At 39.0% G+C, this 22,692-nt stretch overlaps 1 protein-coding gene across 4 annotated transcripts in view; it reads right to left on the reverse strand.

Moving 5' to 3' along the window:
- furinb (furin (paired basic amino acid cleaving enzyme) b) overlaps positions 1–22,692 on the reverse strand; it is a 161,985-nt gene that overhangs the window by 74,411 nt on the left and 64,882 nt on the right. For 3 of the 4 annotated variants that reach the window (XM_073942170.1, XM_073942171.1, NM_001045109.2), the window contains 3 exon segments: positions 10,530–10,625; positions 6,108–6,236; positions 3,789–3,865 (listed from right to left, as the gene is read on the reverse strand). In XM_073942170.1, the coding sequence (XP_073798271.1) occupies positions 3,789–3,865; positions 6,108–6,236; positions 10,530–10,625 (302 nt within the window). 4 annotated transcript variants of the gene reach the window in all.

The following is a 22,692-nucleotide window of genomic DNA, read 5'->3' on the forward strand; positions in this document are numbered from 1 at the left end:
AAAAAATAAATAAAAAAATAAAAGTCTAAAAGCTGTACTACCCCTCAATCTTTTTGACAAAACAATGAAAAGCCTCTGTTTCTAAAAGCACTGGTACCCATCCCTGCATAAATGCCATGAAGCTAACAATTACTCTTTAGTGCGGACACTGACGCCTGTGTCAATATATAGGCCATATAGAAAAATGTACTTTTGTTTTCAAAAGATGCATGAACGCTAACCTGCCAACGCTGGCACCACCACCCATTTAATCACAGAGAAAATGCTTGATGGCTGCTGTATGCTTCGTTCAGTAGCTCAGGCTACAATTCATTGCAGGATCAGATTTTACAGCGGACTCAATGCAAAAAAAGCTGCTTTTCAAAACGGAAGCCAGTTTCTTGCTTCCCCTTAACAACATATAATTGTGTTATGAATATATAATGTGCCTTTCATAAGGAATAAATCCCTCTGATGTAATCTGCCGTCTATGAGACTGCCTCAACATTTTGGCTATTGACACACAGTCATGCAATTTGCTTCTCATTTCATGGACTTGAGAACCGATTCAGTTCAGGATAATGATGTTGACAGTTGAGCTGTTTGGGATGTGATGCACTTCCTGGGCACAGGTTTAGTAGGGTGTAGGGATGAAGTATCCTCACCACCTCATGTTTCCTTCCCGGGCTCAATGAAAATACAGTATGTGCTTCAGCCTACTCTTTTTTTGCAAGGTTTTTGCAAGGTATTGGATGCAAATAGAAGTACAATGGCAAGTTTAGGGTTGGAGAAGGTGTAGATGTTAATAACGATGATGGTTGGGTTTACGGTTGGGGAAGGTGTAGACGTTAATGACAGTGATGGTTGGGTTAAGGGTTGGAGAAGGTGTAGACGTTATTATCCATGATGGTTGGGTTTAAGGTTGGGGAAGGTGTAGATGTTAATCAATGTGATGGCTGGGTTTAGGGTTGGAGAAGGTGTAGACGTTAAGAACGATGATGGTTGGGTTTAGGGTTGGGGAAGGTGTAGAAGTTAACAAAGATGATGATTGGGTTTGGGTTGTGGCAGGTGTAGATATTAATAACTGTGATGGTTGGGTTTAGGATTGGGGAAGGTGTAGAAGTTAACAAAGATGATGATTGGGTTTGGGTTAGGGCAGGTGTAGACATTAATAACTTGATGGTTGGGTTTAGGGTTGGGGAAGGTGTAGATGTTAATAACAGTGATGGTTGCGTTCAGGGTTGGGGAAGGTGTAGACATTAATAACTGTGATGGTTGGGTTTAGGGTTGGGGAAGGTGTAGATGTTAATAACAGTGATGGTTGGGTTTAGGGTTGGGGAAGGTGTAGATGTTAATAACAGTGATGGTTGGGTTTAGGGTTGGGGAAGGTGTAGTGGTTAATAACAGTGATGGTTGGGTTTAGGGTTGGAGAAGGTGTAGATGTTAATAACAGTGATGGTTGGGTTTAGGGTTGGAGAAGGTGTAGACGTTAAGAACAATGATGGTTGGGTTTAAGGTTGGGGAAGGTGTAGATGTTAATAACTGTGATGGTTGGGTTTAGGATTGGGGAAGGTGTAGAAGTTAACAAAGATGATGATTGGATTTGGGTTGGGGCAGGTGTAGGCATTAATAACTGTGATGGTTGGGTTTAGGATTGGGGTAGGTATAGACGTTAATTACGATGATGGTTTGGTTTAATGTTGTGGTAGGTATAGACATTATTAACTGTGATGGTTGGGTTTAGGTGTAAAGTAGGTGTAATACAGCGCCATCTTCCCAACAACACTGTTTTGATATGTCGGTTTCCGTTACTTCAATTAAGCCTCTAACGTACTCCAAGTTATGCCCTTTCATGTAACACTCCTGTCTTGCAATCCACAGACAGACCCTACTCTCTACACATACATTTTGTTACAAGTTTCAGATCACACATCACTGTCTACATTTCTGTAAACTTGAAATACGTTATTTAGGGTGTGTTTTGTTGTATGTTTCAGATACACGTCCTTCTTGTACAGGTCCAAGTAAAGGATGACAGGGAGTGCTGTACAGATCACCTATCCACTGACCTTAACCTAAACAATAACATTTTCAAAAGTAAACATAAGAGAGAAGTGCACTGTTACCATGTATAGTAGTTTGACTATAATTTTACAGTGGTTTTATCTCTATTGTGGAACCAGACTGGGAACATCGTACAAAGTAAGCTACTGAGCAAACTGACCACACCAGATGTACAGGCGAGGCAAACGTATTTGATTTAAAATCACAGACACAATTAATTTGTTTTGCAGTATTCATTTGGTGCTGTGGAAAGTACCACACAAAAAGAGTCAGTTTTCCTTTATGAGATGTCCCTGTAAATACCATAATTGTGAAAAGGAAAAAAAGTTGTTGGCGTCATACTGCCTTACAGCCTTCATTTTGTTTAGAAAATGCAGTCAAGCGTGTACTGAAGTGCATTTTTGCAGTCTCGCAGTAAATGTAGGCTGAAGCACTTATTTCCAATGAGCCTCTGTTGGATATTTCTCTCCACTGAATGATCATGATATGTGTGTGTTTGTCTGGACACCAAGAGGGTTACAAATGCCAGTTATGGCTCCACTGTCACCACAGAACGACTGTCACACTTAGTAGATGCCGAGGGCATTAGCAGGAGTGAAGATAGTAACTTCAGCACGTTAGTAGCGGTATAAGGCGCTCTGACACAGTTGTGGCAGTGTTAGATTCGTTAAAGAAGATTTGCTTCTGTGACTTTGTAAGCTGCGCTGTTCAGAGAATATACTGAATTTTAGACTTTCCTCTCCATCCTATTGCTCCTAGAACAGAACAGGACAGAAAAAATAAAACAAGAGAAAGCAACAGGAAGAAAAGTTCTGGCAGGAAGCCCAGAGTGTCAGAGATTTAAAGCAAATCCCCCTGATGGCAGAGTGATGGGCTGCTGGGAGATGTCAGGGTAAAGGGATGAAGAGATGGTCTTGGGGTTAAAGGGGCAGGAAGGATCAACACGCCATTACGGCTAATCAAGTAATGCCTAATGGCTATGAGCCGGAAAAATTACAAGAAAACATGCCTACATCTGCAGCAAGTTAAATCGGAAGCTGATTTACAGAAAGACCGAGAGATCGTACGTCTCTAAATAGTTCTCAAAATGCTCTTCAAATATAATGATGGAAAAATTGAAAGTGCCTTAGCGAGTGAGAGACGAGAGAGAAAGAGGTCACCGGTCGGTTAATTTCAATGGCGCTGCCGCAGGCGACTGATTGCTTCTACATGATGGACAGAGAGACAAAAAAAGAAAGACAAGCAGAAAGTGCAAGTCAGAGGAAGTGCTCCCTATGGAGAAAGCGAAGGCACACTGTGCAGTTATGAGATTTCCTCTTGAAATGCATTTTTCATGAGTGTTTAACAGCCGCTGGTGCACGTCTATGAGCGGCAGGTGCTCCGCTGACTGCATTAACTCCACCGAACGACATGCTTGCTTCCAAACAGCTTCATATCCTTAACAAAACACGAGCGGTACATCAGAGCTTAAATCAGTGCTTAAAATAGGACAAAAGCAAACGCAACACCTCCTGCTTTGATCAAACACACCCAAAAAAGGCAACCTAGGTAGGAGGCTTGCTAGCTTTTTTAACGTAGTGTGTATGTTTACACAACAGCGGTTACCCACCTCTAAAACATTTACAACCAAAGAGCTTATGCAATTTGGCATGTGTGTTGCAGCACCACCAGATCTGGCAACCCTGCTGTGGATGCACTGATTGGAACGGCGAGGAAAGAGACAGGAGAGAAGAGGAGAGCCTTACCTGTTGTCATTCAGCTGTGTGTATCTGGGCTGAGGGTCTGGATCTCTGTCATTCACATCATAACTGGCGTCAGGATCCTTAAAACAAAACAGTGTAAATCGAAAGCCTCCGCTTTAGGGCTGTCACTGAGAGAATATACTCTGTTTTTTTGTCTTGCAATGCTTGGATTTGTCTTTTTAGGCACTGAATCTGAATATTCACAGAGGTGATATGCAAAACTACGTTTTAATAATCTAGTAGCTGGTCTAATTAGGCTAATTCAGGGCCATGTCCACTGCACCAATGTGTTTCTGAAGGAGCAAACTGACTGCTGATTTAAATTCAATTGGTAGAGATGGCCAAGGTGAAAATGCCTCCAACCCCTGAGACACCGGAGGCGAGAAACATTTGAGTAGGGAGCATTATGGGATAGAATGTACAATAAGGCTGAACTGAAATATTCTGTAACATCTCCAAATACCTCATGAAGCCACTGTGAAGAGTCTCATTTATATGCAAAACCAGGCATTACGCAAAGTTTTCATAATCTTCAATGTATTACATTTTATACTGTGTAAAATGAGAAAATTGCGTATTCCTGAAACAGAACATTAACAATTCAGTGAAGCAGAAATGTGTAAAATTACACATTATCAAAAGGGACTAGTAAGTGGGCCATCTGAATGACTCATCGGTGTTAATGAAGCCCTTTATAATTAGGCTGATTTGGGGTCACGTCCACCACATGCATATCAGACATGCTTCTTCATGTGTTCAGACTGAGCTCGATGGCCTGAAACCGAAGCTTTTGAAATGATTTCAGATGTGATGTAATGGCCAAAGATGTCCATCTGTCTGCGTTCAAGTCCAATAATTAAAAATAGCACTGACTGCAATAGCCTTCTATCGCATGATGTTCAGTATGGTATGATATAAATGTAATGTTTTTCATTGAGATTTGATGGATGAATTGATAGCATGAATAGAGTTTACCTTGGCAGTGCTGACAGTCTAAGAAGAGCACAATGGGTCAACAACAAGCTATAAAGATTATATATCTCAATTCAATTGACTTTTTTTTAACATATAGTGCTTAAGAATGCTGCGGAGGTAGGCAGCTCAGGTTTTGAAACAGTCAATAAATGAATAATGCATGTCAATGTCAATTTATTAATAATGTAAAACAAAATATTCGATGTACAAAAGAGGGCAGAGCTTATGAATGAATCATAAATGCCTCAAAAAGGAAAAATTAAATCAGAAAGAATCAACTTTTTGCATCAATTTAATTCATTTTACATATTTTAGACTTGATCACAACAAAATGTTTTTTTATTACTTTTACAGTTGTTGAGTTAATGAATGAGAGGTTAGGGGATGGGATAATAATGGACATTATATTACTGTTTAATATTTAATTTGCATTGTCATACAAAAGACCAAAAAAAAAAACAACCCAGCCTCATTCTGGAAACGTAGCCCTGTGGTGGTTTCTGGAGGTCGTTAAATACGTCCCGGGAGCTCGGTTTTTGTGCAGTTTTTGTTTTCGCGAATACGCAAGAGGCCGCTGTGCGCACTTTTTTGCATCTCAAACGCATCTCACGAGCGCGCGCCGTTCGCGCCCGCGCTGTTCTCGCGTGAAAAGCCGCCGGAGGCCACTGTCGAGCGAACGTCTGGCCGACTGACTGGATGACTGAACGATTGACTGGGCGGCCAGCCAATCGGCCGACCCAGCCTCCCTCCTCCTCCTCAATCTTCCCTAAATCCAAGCGACGATTAATAAAAGCCGTTCAAAAAAAAAAAAAAGCCCTCGTCCGATTTTGACCGTGTTTTCGGATTTCGCCGCATTCTTGCCCCGTTACGAACTCGTTTGCTTTATTTTTTGGATTCTGTTTTTTGTCTTACCTGATTTCTGGAACCGATCTTGCCCGGACTCGAACCCGGTCGTACGCCGCGGCCAGCTCCTCCTCCAGCGGACCTCCGCTATGCTAACGTAACAACAACGTAACGGACAAACTAGTTGCATTGGGAAAGCCCTCCACACGGAGGAGGTGAGCCATCAGCCCAGCCGGCAAACGCGAAGAGGAGTGGCGTCACACCACCTTGTAGCGTTCGCTTGAATAAACGAAATGCGGCCAAATGTAACTCCCGCCACGTAAATCGTGATCTCCAGAAACGTCTGCGGAGCTACGTTTTCAGAATGAGCTTGGGTTGGAATAAATGGTCCAGTCCATAACTAAAAAACCATAATGTGATCCGAACCGTGAGATTTGTGATCTGTTACACCACTACTGAACACTAATAAAAGTATACAAATATTAGCTCTTTTGTTTTCCTCACATAGTTTTTGGCCAGATCAGGGTGGTCCTTCTCAATGCCGTCATCTAGAATGGTCACGACCACTCCTCGCCCAGTGAACCCTTGAGCCCAAGCCTCCTTCACATTCAGGTCTCCATGGCTGGGATTGTACTGCAAAGAACACACAAAAAAAGTCCACCATTACTCAAAATTTCAACTCGCAAGTTCCCAGGAAGCAGTCAAAACAGCCAATTATTCCTCAGCTCTTTTATTTCCCCACAGCAAAGGCAAATGTTGGACTCTGCAAAAGCTCCTGTGTGCGGCGCAGAGGAACAGGGGCCCTCCGAGTCATTCTGGGAGATTGTGGTTAACCAAGCCTCGCACAATTTGACCGAGTCGTCCCAGTAGGAGACGGCCACCTGCAGTACTTCACACACACACTTGGATGTGTTTACTAAGAAAGGCCCAGCCGCAAGAGCTATTGCTAATGACAGATGACTGCTCACACTTTTTCCTCCCAGATGGCACCCTGTCTGCAGGACCATCCCAGACAAGGTGCGCAAACTCATTCCTTTTAACCTGACAGCTTTTTCCCCATGGAGTGAGCTTTCCTCGTTCCATCTTATTCCTCTCACTCTTTTTCATCTCCTCACACTTTGCCTTATTTTCAACGCCATCTGTTAGAAACGACACGGCTGGATTTTTCCTTCACAGTGCAAAGATAAACGCAAAACATACAGTAAAAGTGGAAATTGGGTGCCGAAACACAATGAAAAAACCTACAATTGGCACGTCGTCAGATAACTGCCCTCTTCACAACCTTGACAACAAGCATACAAATAAGCAGGCAGAATCAAATTGCTCATCGCTCTGTGTTGCTTTTTCGGAGTAAACAACTTAAAAAGCATTCATTCCCTTGTCAGCTATGATACGATCTCCATTTTGTAGTATGAAAGCACAAAAAGCGCTCGCGTTTGGGGTAACGTCTGACAGTAACACGTACAGATGTGCTTTAAAAGAGGTTGTGTAGGAGCCGCAACTTTAACAGATTAGTATGCTAATGGGGAACGGCAGCTCTTGCGCTTGTTTTGTCATCCGTGGCCCAGGATGCTCTTTGGTCGTTCGGTTCATGCATTAATATGTTTTGGACGACGGCTCGTCTTCTGAATGCAGAACGAAGCTTTTAAAGCAATCTATGCAAACAAACATTTGAAGGCAGGCAGATATGAGTGTGTATTTATGCGCACGCCCACACACACGGTAATTATTTTGTGTACGTTTTATATCGGCTCGGTGTGTCAGAGTCTGTCAACTCTTAATGAAATGATTTCAAAAAGATTCAGCAAAGGTTAATATGATGTTGTGCCTTCTCTGTCGGGGGAACGTGACCATAAATACATTAGCTCAATTTAGATTTGGTGATCATCTGTGTGTTTGCACGGGTCACAGCGCTAACCTGAAAAACAAATATTAAAATATTAATGGCGTATTTATTGGACCGTTTGAGCTGGCCTGAAATTGCAATCATTTCTCTGTGATGTTTTTCAAATTCACACTGAATTTTCTGCAGGAAACATTAGTAGCAATAAACACTTTAGGCTGCACTGAAACTACTGTCTTTCATTCAAAATACATTTGATTATATTGGATTAAGTGAAAAAAAAACATGGTTTCTATGATTTTAACCTGTTTTATTGAATTTGACTTTAAGCAAAAAAGAAAGCCCCTAGAAAAAAGGTCTCTATGGGATGTTGTTCTGAGGACTCAATTATAAATCATAATATACAGGAATGAATGCGTATGTGTTCTGTTGTTACGATGATTTTTACTTCATATCTAATAAGCGTGTTCTGTGCAACTTTCAAAACAAATTTTGCAAATACATTCTTTATAAGCTTCCTATTGAAGAACAGCTAGCTACAATGGCTGCTTGAGGGTAGTAGCTTTAGACTGATGTATAGTTTGTCAAGATTACTTGTGTTCTTTTTCAAGTACACTGTAAACAATAAAGGTTTATTTACAGGTAATTGTTTGTATTTTTTTTTACCGATTTTTCCATTTTTTCATTGTACAGAGAAATAGCTGTTGTTTTACAGATATTTTTTTTAATAAAAAAATTCTAACATTAAATTTACAGTTATTGCTTGTATTTTTTGTATTATGTTACTTTTCAGCTGTTTTTTTAAAGGAAATTTAATGTATTTTTAGAGGGTAACACTTAATTTTACGTTAATATTTACAGACTATTCTTGTTAAAATAGGCAAACAAAAAATCAGTCAAATTGTTTTTACTGAAGACTCATATGAAGATTAGCGTGAGGTTAATAATGTCAAATAATAGCTTATTGTTTGTAGGCTACATATAATACATGCACTGTAAACTATAAAATGTTTTTTTACTACTCTTTACTACTACCGTTACTATGCTAATTGTTACGATCACCAGAGATCTAGTGGCTGTGGATCGCTGGAAAACTACACACGCGCTACTTTAACGAACTACAACTTCCAGCATGCACCTCGCACACCTGGGTTCCTAATTCTGACTGATTACACACAGTCAGAAGATCCTTATAGACTGATGTCAGGGATCATAAACTCAGCACACACAGACACATCATTGCTGAGTCTCAAACTTTTTAGTGAGCATACCGACGCATTTCCTCTTGCCTTGCCGCGTTTGACCCCTTTACTTTGTTATTATTTTGTTTGCCGCCTTTACGCTTGGGATTATCTATATGCACCTGTTTGTTTCTGTTTTAAACTTTAATTCCAAGACGATTCTCTTAATTAACTGCTATTTGATCCAAAACATTGTTGTGCAGGCGTCCTCAAATGACACTAACCTTGTTTTTTTTTTATTAAACGATGACCAAATGTGTTATTTCTAAAAAAGAAATAAAAAATTACACATATAACAAATATGTATTTTTTCAAGCAAATTGTTTTGGAATTCAACCTACATATAATAAAAATATTTGTTAAACTATATTACAGTTATAGTTATATTTACAGTGTTTTATGACAACAGCGATTATTTGTACCTAAGCTTTTTTTCAATCATTCTTTAAAATACTTTTTTTCATGCACAATTACATGAATTAATGTGTATAATTACAGTAATAACCTGCATAATTACAGTAAAAATCATTATAATCACATTAATTAATCTGTATAATTACATTAATAACCTGCATAATTACAGTAATAATCTTTAAAATTACATTAATCAATCTGTCTAAATACAAAAATAAATTAATTATTAATATGACAGTAATAATTGTAAAATTGCAGAAATAATTTGTAAAATCACAATAGTAACCTGTATAATTACAGTAATAATCATTATAATCTCATTAATTAATCTGTATAATTACAGTAATAATCATTATAAATCACATTAATTCATCTATATAATCACATTAACAACCTGCATAATTAAAATTATAATCTTTAAAATCACCTTGATTAATCTGTATAATTACAAAAATAAACTATATATTTACAGTAATAATGAGTAAAATTACAGTAATTACCTGTTTTTTCTCTATTTTTTCACAGCTTAAATGCAAATGATCAACAGTAATAAGCTGTAATTTAAAGAATTTTGACCGTAAAGTATGTTCACTGTATTTTTTTACAGTTTTTGCATGTAATTTTGTGAAATTGTTATTTTCTGTAATTTATCTCTGGAAGCCCTGCTGTCAGTCTTTTGACTGTTTTTTTACTGATTATTTTTTATTTTTTTACAGTGCACTGACAAACTGTATGGACAAAAAATTCTTTTGAGCTTCGCAGAATTAAGAAAGTCATTCATGTTTGGAATGTGAAGGAAAGTAAAAACTGACAATTTGAATATTTGAATTAACCTCACCTTCATAAATGTTCAATATTCATCAGGCATCTTCATCTTATCTGTGGGTGTTCGTTGCTTGTTGCTTTAGGTGGTTACAGGACTGCTTTGTATTCTACTTAAATGCACAGAGTCGCCTCAACAAAGAAACAACATTCAATTCCCTTTCATGTAGCTTTCTGACACTAGAAACTAAGGCAAGCTGAAAGGGTCCAATTGCACAATCCTCTTTTGAACTCTTCTCGGCCTCGGTCAGGTCAGAAAAGTAGTTTCAGAAGCTGGAAAAAGTTCGTGTGAAAAATTCCAAACAACATTTCCGTCCTTACAATAACATGCTCTGATGTATCATTCACAATGAGACATTTATGAAGCGAGTGAAAATGCTCTGTTTTGATGTCATGCCATCTTGAGACTACAAGCACACAGAATGCTGTTAATGTATTTCAAAACAGACATGGGGGATTTAGAGCAGGGAAAAAAAAATCAGAGAGAATGTGGAAGCGCGCAGATCAAGGGAAAACGCCTTTCCACCGCAGAAGCATTTTAGACACGGTGCATTCAAAACCACAATGTACAACCACAAAATAAATACATGTGTACTTTCCACATACCAGGTACCACTGCTGGGGGAATTTGGGATCTGTGGGTTCCATGTGAATGTCTCTCTTGCGTCTCCGCTTGGCAATCTGCTGCTCTGCCCAAAGCACCTGAAAATAACACACAGATTAGAGGGCGATATTTCGAATATAACACACCCACGTCCTTGCGATTCTTCTCCATTTTCACCTTTAACTAAGGATGTGCGTCCTATTCGCACTGTTCATCCTCACTCTAAAAATACCTCCATTTCAACACTCACCAGCACCGTTCTTTTCAATCTGCTGTTTTATAGCATTCCATTAAGCTGTGTGGTGTGTGTTTGCGCTTCAGCGTGCTTTTGTTTAGCTCCGGTACACAAAATAAATATTTTTTTGTTATCAAATTTAAGAGATTTGAGTCTTTCTGTTTAAAAAAAGATTTACCCATGCTCTAAATTGTTTATAAAGAGAGAATTTTTTCCAATAAGAACAGATTTAATTTTATTTTATTTACATTATAGACACATTACATTACAATATAGAGATTTTACAGCATTCAATGTTAGTCATGGAAGCTCAATCATGCTTGCTTGATGCGCAAGAACTCATGAGGTTCATTCTTTTAAGTCACATGGCATGTTTGAGCTACCAGATCAACCACTAGCTATGTTTCATCCACCTCCAGCCTCCGGCGCCTAGACTGCAGCTCTGCACAAGAAGTTTGGCCAGAGGAGAAATGGCCATGCCCAACTGAGCCTGGTTTCTCTCAAGTGTTTTTTTCCTTCACTTTCGTCAAGTGGTAAAGTTTGTTCCTCGCCACTGGCTTGCTTGATTCGGTCTGTGGATTTGCTCTTCAGTGTTTGGACTTTCAGCAGTGAAAATTAAACCACACTGAACTGAACTAAACTGAATTTCAACTCTGAAAACTACACTGACACAGATTCAATTTACTACAACTTCTATGTTAAGCTGCTTCGACACAGTCTACATTGTAAAAGCGCTATAGAAATAAAGCCAAAAAAAATGTAACCTATTTTTATGCACATTTTGTATTATCGCATAAAAAATGCTTGATGGAAATGCAAAGATGTGCATAAATGGGAATTAAAAACACATATAACACCTATAACTGAGTAGGATAAACTTTTTAATCGATTAGAAAAAAATGGACATAAACTACGATGGAGACACTTTTACCGATTAAATTTCAGTGTGATCATTAAAGAAGTCATGTGATTTTGTTATAGGAGATCATGGGATGATAAAATAGGGTGCTTTGGACAGCATTAATGGACAAACCAGCAGAGCGAAAACAATGTAAATTTTTTGGTCACTGGTCATTCTAAAGGGCAGTGCGGTGGCTCAGTGGTTAGCACTGTCAACTCACAGCAAGAAGGACGCTGGTTCGAGTCCCGGCTGGGTCAGTTGGTGTTTCTGTGTGGAGTTTGCTTGTTCTCCCTTTGTTCGTGTGAGTTTCCCACAGTCCAAAAACATGCGATGTAGGTGATTTAAGTAAATTAAATTGGCCTTAGTGTTGGCCTTAGGAGATTTGCTCCATAAAACATATGCTGGAATAGTTGGTGGCTCAATCCACTGTGGTGACCTCTGATATAGAGACTAAGCTCAAGAAAAATGAATGAACGGATGAATGAATGAATGAAATCAATTTAATTTAACAACTCTACTCGCTGACTACTTTTTTACCACTGTTACGTTGTGACAGTAACTTCGAGTAGCCCCCCTGTTGTTACCAGTAATAGTACAATGGTAAGCAAAGTCGACGCAAATGCATCAGTCTGTCAACGCAAATGCATGAATATAAGCACATTTGAAATGGCAGAATGTGTGAAGCGATGGCACAAATGAGTGAAATTCGCCTCAGACAATTAGCTTGAAGTGAAAAACATCCCGTGAAGAATCCAGAGCAAGTGATTCGGTGTGCTGGATAAGTTGGCAGTTCATAAATTTTAAAATGCTTTAACAATTTTAGTATTATTAATATTATTATTAAATTATTTTTACCTCCAAAGCTGTCATTGCATATCAGCAGTGTCTTCTGGGGGCAAGTCATTTATTAAATAAGGAAAATACAAACGCAGCTTCTCCTATCGCCGCAAATTCCATTTTTCTTCTTGATATTTGGTGCAAGTTTATGAGGAAGTGATGATTTTGTTCTCTTTGACACATTTTATAAAAACTGTGCTTTATTTGTAAATTTTTTGTGCTTTAATCCAGTTAATTAAACAAATGTATACATTTAATTCGCATCTTTAGATAGAAACAAAGCTAATGATGTTCTCATTTGTTAAGTTGTCATAGTTGAGCACATATTTACGGTGGGAGAAAGGAGTATTAAACATGTCACCATTTTTCTTAGAAAACATATTTCTATAGGTGCCGTTGACTTGAAATGTTCACCGGATGTTGATAACAATGAAAAAAATCAACATATGCAAAGAAAACAAATCTAATTAGTTTACAAATGAAGTTATGCGAGATCAAATTAAATGACAATAGGAAAAACTGTTGAACACATGAAGAAAAGAAGGTTTAGAAAGGCAGTGAAAGCCCAGACAGTAGTTGAAATCTCTCAGTAGTTCTTCAGCAACCTTCTGCCCTTCGTCAGTGTAAATTAATATTAGCTGCTTCAGTCCAACATCGACATTAGTAGGATGATGAAGATGAAACGAGCGTGGACATTTCAGCAAGACAATGATCCAAAACAGCCAAGGAGACTCTCAAATGATTTCAGAGCCAGGTGACGGCCCAGCCAATCACCTGACTTGAATTGTTTGTGTTTTTACCAAAATCTGGTTCAATTCCATGTCAACAGCTGGAAAAAACACATGTGTTCAACACTTTTTTTCCCGCACTGTATGTTAGCTGGTCAATATTAACATGTGAACAAAGTTCAAAATAAATCTGATCATCAGATAAATCAATCTTGTGTCTTCCGAAGACTTCTGAAGATTTTTGTAATATGATTAATTATTCATTTTGAAGAGTCTTTGTTTGAGATATAGACTTTCAAACTAAATCTCATATCTGATTAAAAATATCTTGTGTGTACTGAAGATTTCATGGCTGTGTAATAGAATTAACTCCATAAGAACGCTTCACATTCGACTCTCCCCAGACCAAACCGATCTGAGCAATCCTATCCACTTTAATGTTATTACTCTATGCTCTTACTGTACGTCCGCGACTGACTCGTTTATAGCTATTTTTATCTCCAAGGGAATTTTAGCTGAAACATCTGAGGCAAACACTTACATGAAACAGCGCTTAGAGCTGCATTAAGTCTATTGAGCTATCAAAGAGCAACCTCTGACCGATAAAAATGAAACGTCCCCTAGGCAATGTTTGGTGTGATGGGATGGATACGGCCAGCACATGATGCGCAGATATTAGTGTTTGACTAACTGAGAGGTATTAGCAGTGGAGGATGAAATCTAATCAGAGGCCAGAGACTTATGGATGTAAGAAGTGCTCTCTCTGCAAAACAATTGTTTTAAATGAGCTGAAAGGACTGCAGGGCTTCTGCCTGATATACTGAATACATTTTTCTGTTTACAAAGGGCCCGCAGATTCAATCGATTAACTCTTGCCTTTTTCTCATTCTTACGTCTGTCACGATTGTGGATCTGTCTGCTCTTTTATGATGTGTCTGCGTATGTGTGATTGTCTATGTGTATGCGTGGTGCGTGTATATTTGAGTGTGTGTGTGCTTGTCTCTGTGTCTATGTGGGAGTCGCGTGTCTGTCAGTTGTGTTTACATGTCATCAGCTGGGCGGTCACGTGATCGCTGTCACCGGCTCCTGCCGTGCTTAGCACCGCTCAGCTGATTAATCAGCGCGTCACAGGTGCAGCCCATTATTGTACCTATATATGTTTGGCGTTCCTGTTTCACTTTGTCAGTTCGTTGTTCTCACTGTTGTCTGTGTCCTGTCAGGCTTTCGTCCATGTTTTTGCTGGTGGTGAGTGAGCAGAAGAGTTTCATGCCGTTGATCTTCTTGATCGTCTCTGTTGATGTCTTCGTTGGACTTTTGATCTTCTTAGTTGAAGGCTGCCCGTATTCAGTGACCAGCTCATGCACTTATTGAGATACTGTCTTCTTGCTACTCGCCTGTCATCCACCTTTCAGCTACCAGCTCTTGTGTTGATTTAATAAACCTTTTTACTTGCATTTGGGTCTTCTCGCCTCTGTTGTGACAACGTCAGCTCTATAAACTTTCAGATAAGAAAAAAAAACGAAGAAGCGTCTTTTTTTTTTTTTTTCTCGGAAATGACACCTGAACATCATTGTGGCATTTGAGCGCAAAGCATTGTTTACATAATTACATCTGTGCTTGTAGGTTATAATTTGCAGGCTTTTTTATATTTCAGTGTCTGTGGGAAACAAAGAACCATCTTTTGGCAAATAGATGGGTGGGTTGGCGGAGATATGAAGAAGTAAATGATATATAATCTTTGTATATTGCAGCATGCACGTCATATTTAGCCAAACTGTCACCTCATTAAATGTACAGTACATGAGGACAAAAAGATTGGGCACAAAAAACAATATAAAAACAATAGTCAAGATTTAACTTGTACTTGACTGTATACCCAACATGCTGTTCATTTTGTGATTGAATCACTTGAGTGCTCCTTTTTTTATGAATCAATTAAACTGACTGACAAATCAAATGAGCTGATGGTCTAAATCAGTCAGGCAACTCATTTCCTCAATGAACATGCTGTGATTACTCCCTCGCTCAAAGACTGACTCAAATTGAAACCTGCTATTATGCTATGTGTGTGTTATAGTGGAAGCATTATTAAAGTGCAGTCTTCTAAGGTTAATGGAATTTTTAAAAATGGCCAACTTTCTGCTGACATGTTGATATCTGGTTTTCATGATAAAAGAAATGTAAAAATGAATATAAATTATAGATTAAGTTCTCAAAGATATGGGGTCAGCAAGGGTTATTTTGAAAGCCGCCTCAAATTGGATGTTCATATTTGATCAAACGAAACTATAATATTGTGAAATACTATTACAATATTAATACACTTACACATTTCCACAATTTCACATTTGTTAAACTATGGTAATATATTACAAAAAGCAATTGGTTTTCATTTTTAGCCAATATTGTTGAGTTAGGGTAAAGCCATCTTCAGTGTCTCTGATGAATAAAAGTTCAAAAGATTTACATGAAACTGAAATGTTTAATAATATTCTAAACGTTCTTCACCACTTTTGATCAATTTAATGCATCTTTTATCCTCAATATTCTAGATTTCTAAAAGAAAAAAAAATAATTTTGTAGAAAACATTGTTCTGTTTGTAGCCTCATCTTCTGAAATGCCACATTTGTGCATTGTTATGTGCCTTTTTTTTGTTCCCTCCTCCCCTATCTGTTTTATTTCTTGTCTGCTTTCCTTCTAAAAAGCTAAGTGTTCCTATTGGCTCGCAGAGGTGTCAGGAGTAGACCAATAGTAGACCAATTAGGTAAGGAAGGGGGTTATTTAAGCGCTCCAGTAACAACTCAGACCAGACTAGGGGGAATCCTTCATCTCTTGTCACTGTTCTTTGTCTCTTGTGTGACACTTCTGTGTATAAACTGTTTTCTAATAGCTTATTAATAAAGTCATCTAGAATGACAAAAAAAGCCTTCTTTCAGGACTCCCAGAGGTAATCAAGATTCTTTGGATTCATCTTCTATGCCGCATTAAAGAATAAGGTCAACACGGTTTGTTTCATTTTTCTTATTTATTTCTATGCATTTATTGTACACATTTGAAAATATACCTTGGTGCTTGAATCTATTTTTTTTTCTTTTCTTTATTATTGTTAATAAAGCAAATCACTTTTTCCATGTCCGATGTCTGTTTCAATTCATAGCAGCTAACGTTTTTTAAGAAATTTATAAGTAATCGGGTAATTATGTTTAGCCCTTCTTCATCCTCTGAGCCACACGGGGCGCAACATGCATGTTACATGTCACTGCAAAACAGCCAAGTCTAGCAAAAAAAAAAAAAAAAAAAAAATTCAAATAATATTCTAATTGTTCAACTAAGGGCGTCACGGTGGCGCAGTAGGTTGCACAATCGCCTCACAGAAAGAGGGTCGCTGGTTCGAACCTCAGGGTCAGTGTATCTTTTGGTCATTGGATTTTCATTTTAGAAAAGGATATTGAAAAATGAAAAATGAGCTGTGTTTCGATTTTCATTTTAAAATTCAAAAACGAATATTGAAATATGAGGCATTTTTCTTTTTCAAGGTGAAAAACGGAAAAGTAGAATAACAATATAATTTTATTTTCATTTTTTTATTTCGAATATCAAAATAAAATCACCAGAAAACAAAAACGAATAAAGGCTTGTTTTTTTATATTCCGAAACCAGACTCATTCAAGGTGAAGCAATGCTGCCATACACAGGTTAACCTACTATAGGCTTAAATAAACAAAGCCTATTCGTTTATTGTTTTCATTTATGAATTATAGTATAGCCTTTAATGTTTTAACTCTCATAAAATTATGATGTCCCATTGTTTATGCTATTTGCCCATGGCTATATGAAATTATGGAAACATCTGCAAGCTTTAGTGATAGTCCATTTTTAAAAAACATGGGATGCTTATCTGGGTGTTTGTGCAGCATGCTTCCTTTCAGATATAATTAACTGTCAATTTTTATTTTAAAATACTATTACTGTGTTAATGCCTTCCCCTACTACAAATGATTCATGGTCAAACTTCGGGATGTGGAAGTATTATGGTTTTAACAATATTATAACTTTCTTTTCAGTGAAGTGTTCAGTAAAACAAAATGCTTGCATGTGACGTCAAAATAAAGTTTTTTTCATTGAAAACATGCTAACAAAAATAAATAAATGGCCTATAACTGCTCTTATATGAGAAATATGTTGTCTTAGTGATAAAAAATATATCTTAACAGAATCCTGTTATCACAAGAAAATACCTTTTATAACATTATTGGGAAAAAAATTTGTGGAAAAAAATTATAGCCTAAAGCAGGCTGGCCTGTCTGTGCCAGCATTGCATCACAGTGAATGAGTTTGGTTTCAGAATATAAAAAACAAAAATTTTTTCGTTTTTGTTTTCTGGTGATTTTATTTTTTGTTATTCGAAATAAAAATTAAAATCAAACAATTTTTCAATTTTGTTATTTCCGTTTTTCACCACGAAAAAGAACAACGTCTTTATTTCAATATTCGTTTTTGAATTTTAAAATGAAAATCAAAAAAACGCCTCATTTTGCAATTTCCATTTCTAAAATTAAAAATCCAATGACCAAAAGATACACTGACCCCTTCGGCTATTCAGTTAGCATTTCAGTGTGGAGTTTGCATGTTCTCCCCATGTTGGTGTAGGTTTCCTCCGGGTGCTCCGGTTTACCCCACAGTACAGAGACATGCACTATAGGTGAATGAGTGTGTATGGATGTTTCCCAGTGATAGGTTTCAGCTGGAAGGGCATCCGCTGCGTAAAACATATGCTGGATAATTTGCCATTTCATTCTAATGTGGTGACCCCTAATTAATAAAGGGACTAAGCCAAAAAGAAAATGAATGAGCGAATGTTCTGCCTAAACGCAAAGCTCATTCACACACATGCTCAAAATTCTTTGAGTAAGTTGTCCTTTACGCCCTTGTTTTGCAGTAATGCCCGCTCTGGGCTAAATTTATCATGAAAACAGCAAATGTGGAGCAAGGCCAGGTCAGATTATGAGGAGAGAAAAAAAATGCATTTCTTGTTCCTTTCACGTCTTGCTGCCCTTCATTCGGCAGCAAACTTGCGAGTGCTCTGATTTGACTTTTTGCAAGCAAATGAAATTCCAGTTAGCAAGGGAGGAGATGCAAACGTACCTGCATTCAATTCCCATTGCTGGAGGGAATGTGCATACAAGCGGCAGCCTTCAGAAATCTGCTTCATTTGCATAAAACCAAGCTGACCTCGTAATGCAGAGCAGGCGATGCATGTGTGTGTGTGTGTTGAGGCTTGTGCTAAAATGAACTCTGGCAACAAGAAAGCCTGACCCGCTGCCGCCGGAAAAAAAAAAAAGCGGGCCCAGAGCGGAACCCTGATGCTGTTAGCCTTGCATAAATAGAGGCTAGCACACAAGGGAGCAGTAATCCAGCTTGTATCTTCCCCTCTCTCGTTCTCGGCTGTCATGGATCAGTGTTAGGAGTCATCCGGTCTCTTTGGCTGGCATCTGGTGGGCAGGTGGGGTCTGGGAGGGCATCAATATTAGCCGTGTAGTTGGATCTCCCGAGTGTGCATGGAGTTTTAACTAGCGGCTGAAGCTTCAGAGGGTGAAGATAAGAGGCTTGTCAGTAGGAGATCTATGGAAGCCTGCAGCCAGCGGCCCAAATATGCAGTCGCTTGGGACGCCTGTGCTGCTCTCTGATAACTTATCGGCACAGCCAGAGTCCTGCACTTTAGTACTACCACACACACACATCCCAATAATCACAGACAGTCAATCATCTGAGACTCCACTACTTTGTCATGGCATGCTAATAACCTCTCCTCTCTCCTCATCTGGCCTCCGCTCACATCATCTTCTCTCCTGCTGTTTCATTTGTTCCCCTTCCCTTTCCTTCTTCCTGCCTCTATCTTTTCCTGCTTCATCTGTTCCTTTCCTCTCATCCCATTTCATTACAACTCCTCCTGTCTTGTTCTTTTCGTTTTTCCTTCGCCTCTCCTTTCATCTTTTCTTGAGTCATCTCATGTCCTCGAGTCTCCTTTTGTCTTTTCTTCTTTCCTGTTTTACTTCTCCTGCCTCTGACTCTCCTGATGCTCCACCAGAAAAAGGTGGCTTGCCCCCTCCAGGTTGGAGAAAAGCCTTTACCCCAGGTGGAGGAGTTCAAGTATCTTTTGGTTTTGATCACGAGTGAGGGAAGGATGGAGCGTGAGATTGGCGGATTGGTGCAGTGGCAGCAGTAATGCGGTCGATGTACCGGCCCGTTGTGGTAAAGAAGAAGCTGAGCCGAAAGGCAAAGCTCTTAATTTACCGGTCAATCTACGTTCCTACTCTCACCTATAATCATGAGCTTTGGGTCATGACAGAAAGGAGAAGATCTCGGATACAAGCGGCTGAAATGAGTTTACTTCGCAGGGTTGCAGGGCCCAACCTTATAGATAGGGTGAGGAGCTCTGTCACCCAGGAGGAGCTCGAAGTAGAGCCACTGCTCCTCCACATCGAGAAAACTCAGCTGAGGTGGCTAGGGCATCTGTTTCGAATGCTTCCTGGATGACTACCTAGGGAGGGGTTCCAGGCACAATATCTATAAGGGTGCAACGGAAGGAGGCCTCGGGGAAGACACAGGGCACGCTAGAGGGACTATGTCTCTCGACTGGCCTGGGAATGTCTCAGGAGCTGGAGGAAGCATCTGGGGAGAGGGAAGTCTGGAGTTCTCCCCTAAGGGTGCTTTCACACCTGTGAATTGATTCATTTGTTCCGAAACAGAGATTAAAAATGTTACATTGTTGCTCTTTGCTCTTGGAGCGGCTCGCTTTCACATTGCAGAGTTTCTAATCAGACCAAAAGAGCTAAAACAAGTCACGTGCGAGTAAACTCTCCTCACATTGGTCATAGTGTCAGGGTGTATTTAGCAGCATCCCGCTCAGCTGTCAGGAGAGGTGGTGGTTTGGTGGTGATTGACAAGGTGCGCGGACGCGACGTGTCTGAGGAGAGACGCGGTGGGGAGGGGTGAGAAGGGTGAGCGACAAAGCCTATTTGAGGACCGGGAGGGAGACGCGAGATTACCGGGAGATCATCACTCGAAACTTCCCGCCTTACTCATAATTCTCTCTTCATATAGCCGTATGCCTATTACATATCCATAAAACACTGTGATATAACTGCGCTCGGATCGGATCACTTTCTTACTGCAATCGAACCGCTCCAGGGTTCGTTTCAATAGAGCAGAGGCCACCTCACTCAGGCGGTCTCGGAGCGATTACTTTGGCGTGGAACAGAGCGCGATTGCCCTGTTCACATATGACAAACGAATCGCGCTAACTGGGCAAACGAGAAAGGTTCCGAAACGTGAAGGTGTGAAAGCACCCTAAGACTGCTGCCCCTGTGACCTGGCCCCGGAAAAAACGGTTGAAAATGAATGAATGACTTCTCCTGCCTCTGCTTCTCACTTACTTCTTGTCTCCTCTCATCATCTGCCCTTTTGTCTGGGATCCTCTTGTCTAATCTTCTCTCTTTGTCTTAGATGTTTTTCTCCCATTCCCATCTTCACTTCTCAACTCCATCTCTTTCATTCCATCTCCTCCAGTCTCATCTCCAGCCTGCTTGTTGTCTTTGCCCATATTGTCTATTCTTGTGCCTCTATGCCTTTCTTCTCGTTTTCTCTTCTCTCCTCTATTTCATCTGTTCACCTCCTCTTACATCTTGTTTCCTTGTTCGTTCTCATTACATCTCCTCCTTTTCCTGTCCCTTAGCTTTTATGTCTTCTCCTTTCTTCCACCTATCTTCACACTTCCTCTCCTCTCTTTTCATCTCGCCTCCTAGTGTTTTTCTCTCCTCATTTCTCCTCCCATTTAATTTCTTCACATCTCCTTCTTCTTCTCATCTTGCAACGAGCTGGATTTGGGAAAGTCGTACTTTTAAGAGTAGATTTAAAAAAGGGAAATTTTAATGTTTAATGCTGGCCAGCATTCCTCAAGTTATTCAATTTTAATGCAATGCTTGTTTAAAAATGTGTACTTTATTCTAAATGCTGTTTCTTGAGCTATGCCCAGATCACAAAATGAATCATACTTTTGATCTAGTTCAAAGACTTGATCAAAGAGCAGTTGGAATAGTCTAAATTGCTTCACAAATCAGTTGGAATTATTTGTTCAGTTTCTTGTGTGCTATTAATTATCTGAAGCGGTTTCTTACTCAAAGCTATTACAGGAGTTTTGAAGAACATAAAGAGAGTGTTGGATGAAGTGGTCATTACAGTCGATTAAAATCAAATCTGCCATCATCTTATTTTGATGAAGATCTTATTAGTATGTTGTATGTACAGTAAATGATTCCACTGCTTTGCACTTGATGGCATTTACCTTAATTCGTACGCTTATAGGCAAGGCAAGTTTATTTATAAAGCACATTTCATACATAATGGTAATTCGTAGTGCTTTACAGAAACAAAAATACAAGAAACAAGTATAAGTATAAATAAAAATGATTAAAGACAGATTAAAACGTTTCAAAGCAGGTTGTGAAGGTTTTATGCGGATATCATTGTTTACAGAACATGAAACGGACACCCAGCAACCCACTCTTGTCTTATATCTTGTACATATGAGTCAAAGTAACTAGTAACTCGCTATTTTGGGCTAGTATCTAGCTTTTCATTAGATATGTCAAGATGCCAAGATCATACTAGAGTTTGTGAATGCAAAATTCAATCCTACAGTGTTTTGAAAAGGGGCAAGATAAAACCAGGCATTGAAAAAGTGGGTTCTTGGTGGGGTGTGTCTGTGTGTGTGTGTGTGTGTGTGTGTGTGTGTGGGAGGGGGTGGGGGTGGGGGTGGGGGAGGGGTATTTGGGCCCATTTTTCCATTAAAAGTAACTCTCTAAATTTTATCGGGAAACGGACATTTCTAAAATGTCAGTACCGATTGGTATGGAATTCCAGTATCTTGACAACACTAGTAGAGATCACATAGAGAGGTCACATTTTGATCTTTTATTGATATCCACAATCACAAATTTTATTTGAAACTTGTTTGAAACATGAGCTTGCATTTTGCTGCATTCACATTTGTACAAATGGAGGTTTTTGCACATTGAAGTCTTGAAATATTTGTATTTTTTATTTCATATATAAAGGTTTTAGTTTTGATACTCCCAAAATTATTCCGCAGATATTCGCAGATTTTGCCAAAATTCTCTGCAGAAATAGCAAAAAACGTCCGCAGATTCTGTCAGGCCCTAGTTATGATCTATTACTGAACCGATATCGAATTGTCCCCATCAGCATCGCAGTGCATAGAAGAAACAATAAATTTCGACACCCCTATTTTTTATACAGTTATTTTATAACTAGGGTTGTAACGGTATGAATTTTTTACGGTATGATAATCGTCTAAAACAATACCACGGTTTGACGGTTTCGCGGTATACGGTATTAAATAGTAATTCTCATAGCAAAGACCCTGAAAAGAATAAGAACACGT

This window comes from Danio rerio, chromosome 25, assembly GCF_049306965.1.
Source record: "Danio rerio strain Tuebingen ecotype United States chromosome 25, GRCz12tu, whole genome shotgun sequence".
In the NCBI taxonomy this organism is placed as follows: Eukaryota; Metazoa; Chordata; class Actinopteri; order Cypriniformes; family Danionidae; genus Danio; species Danio rerio.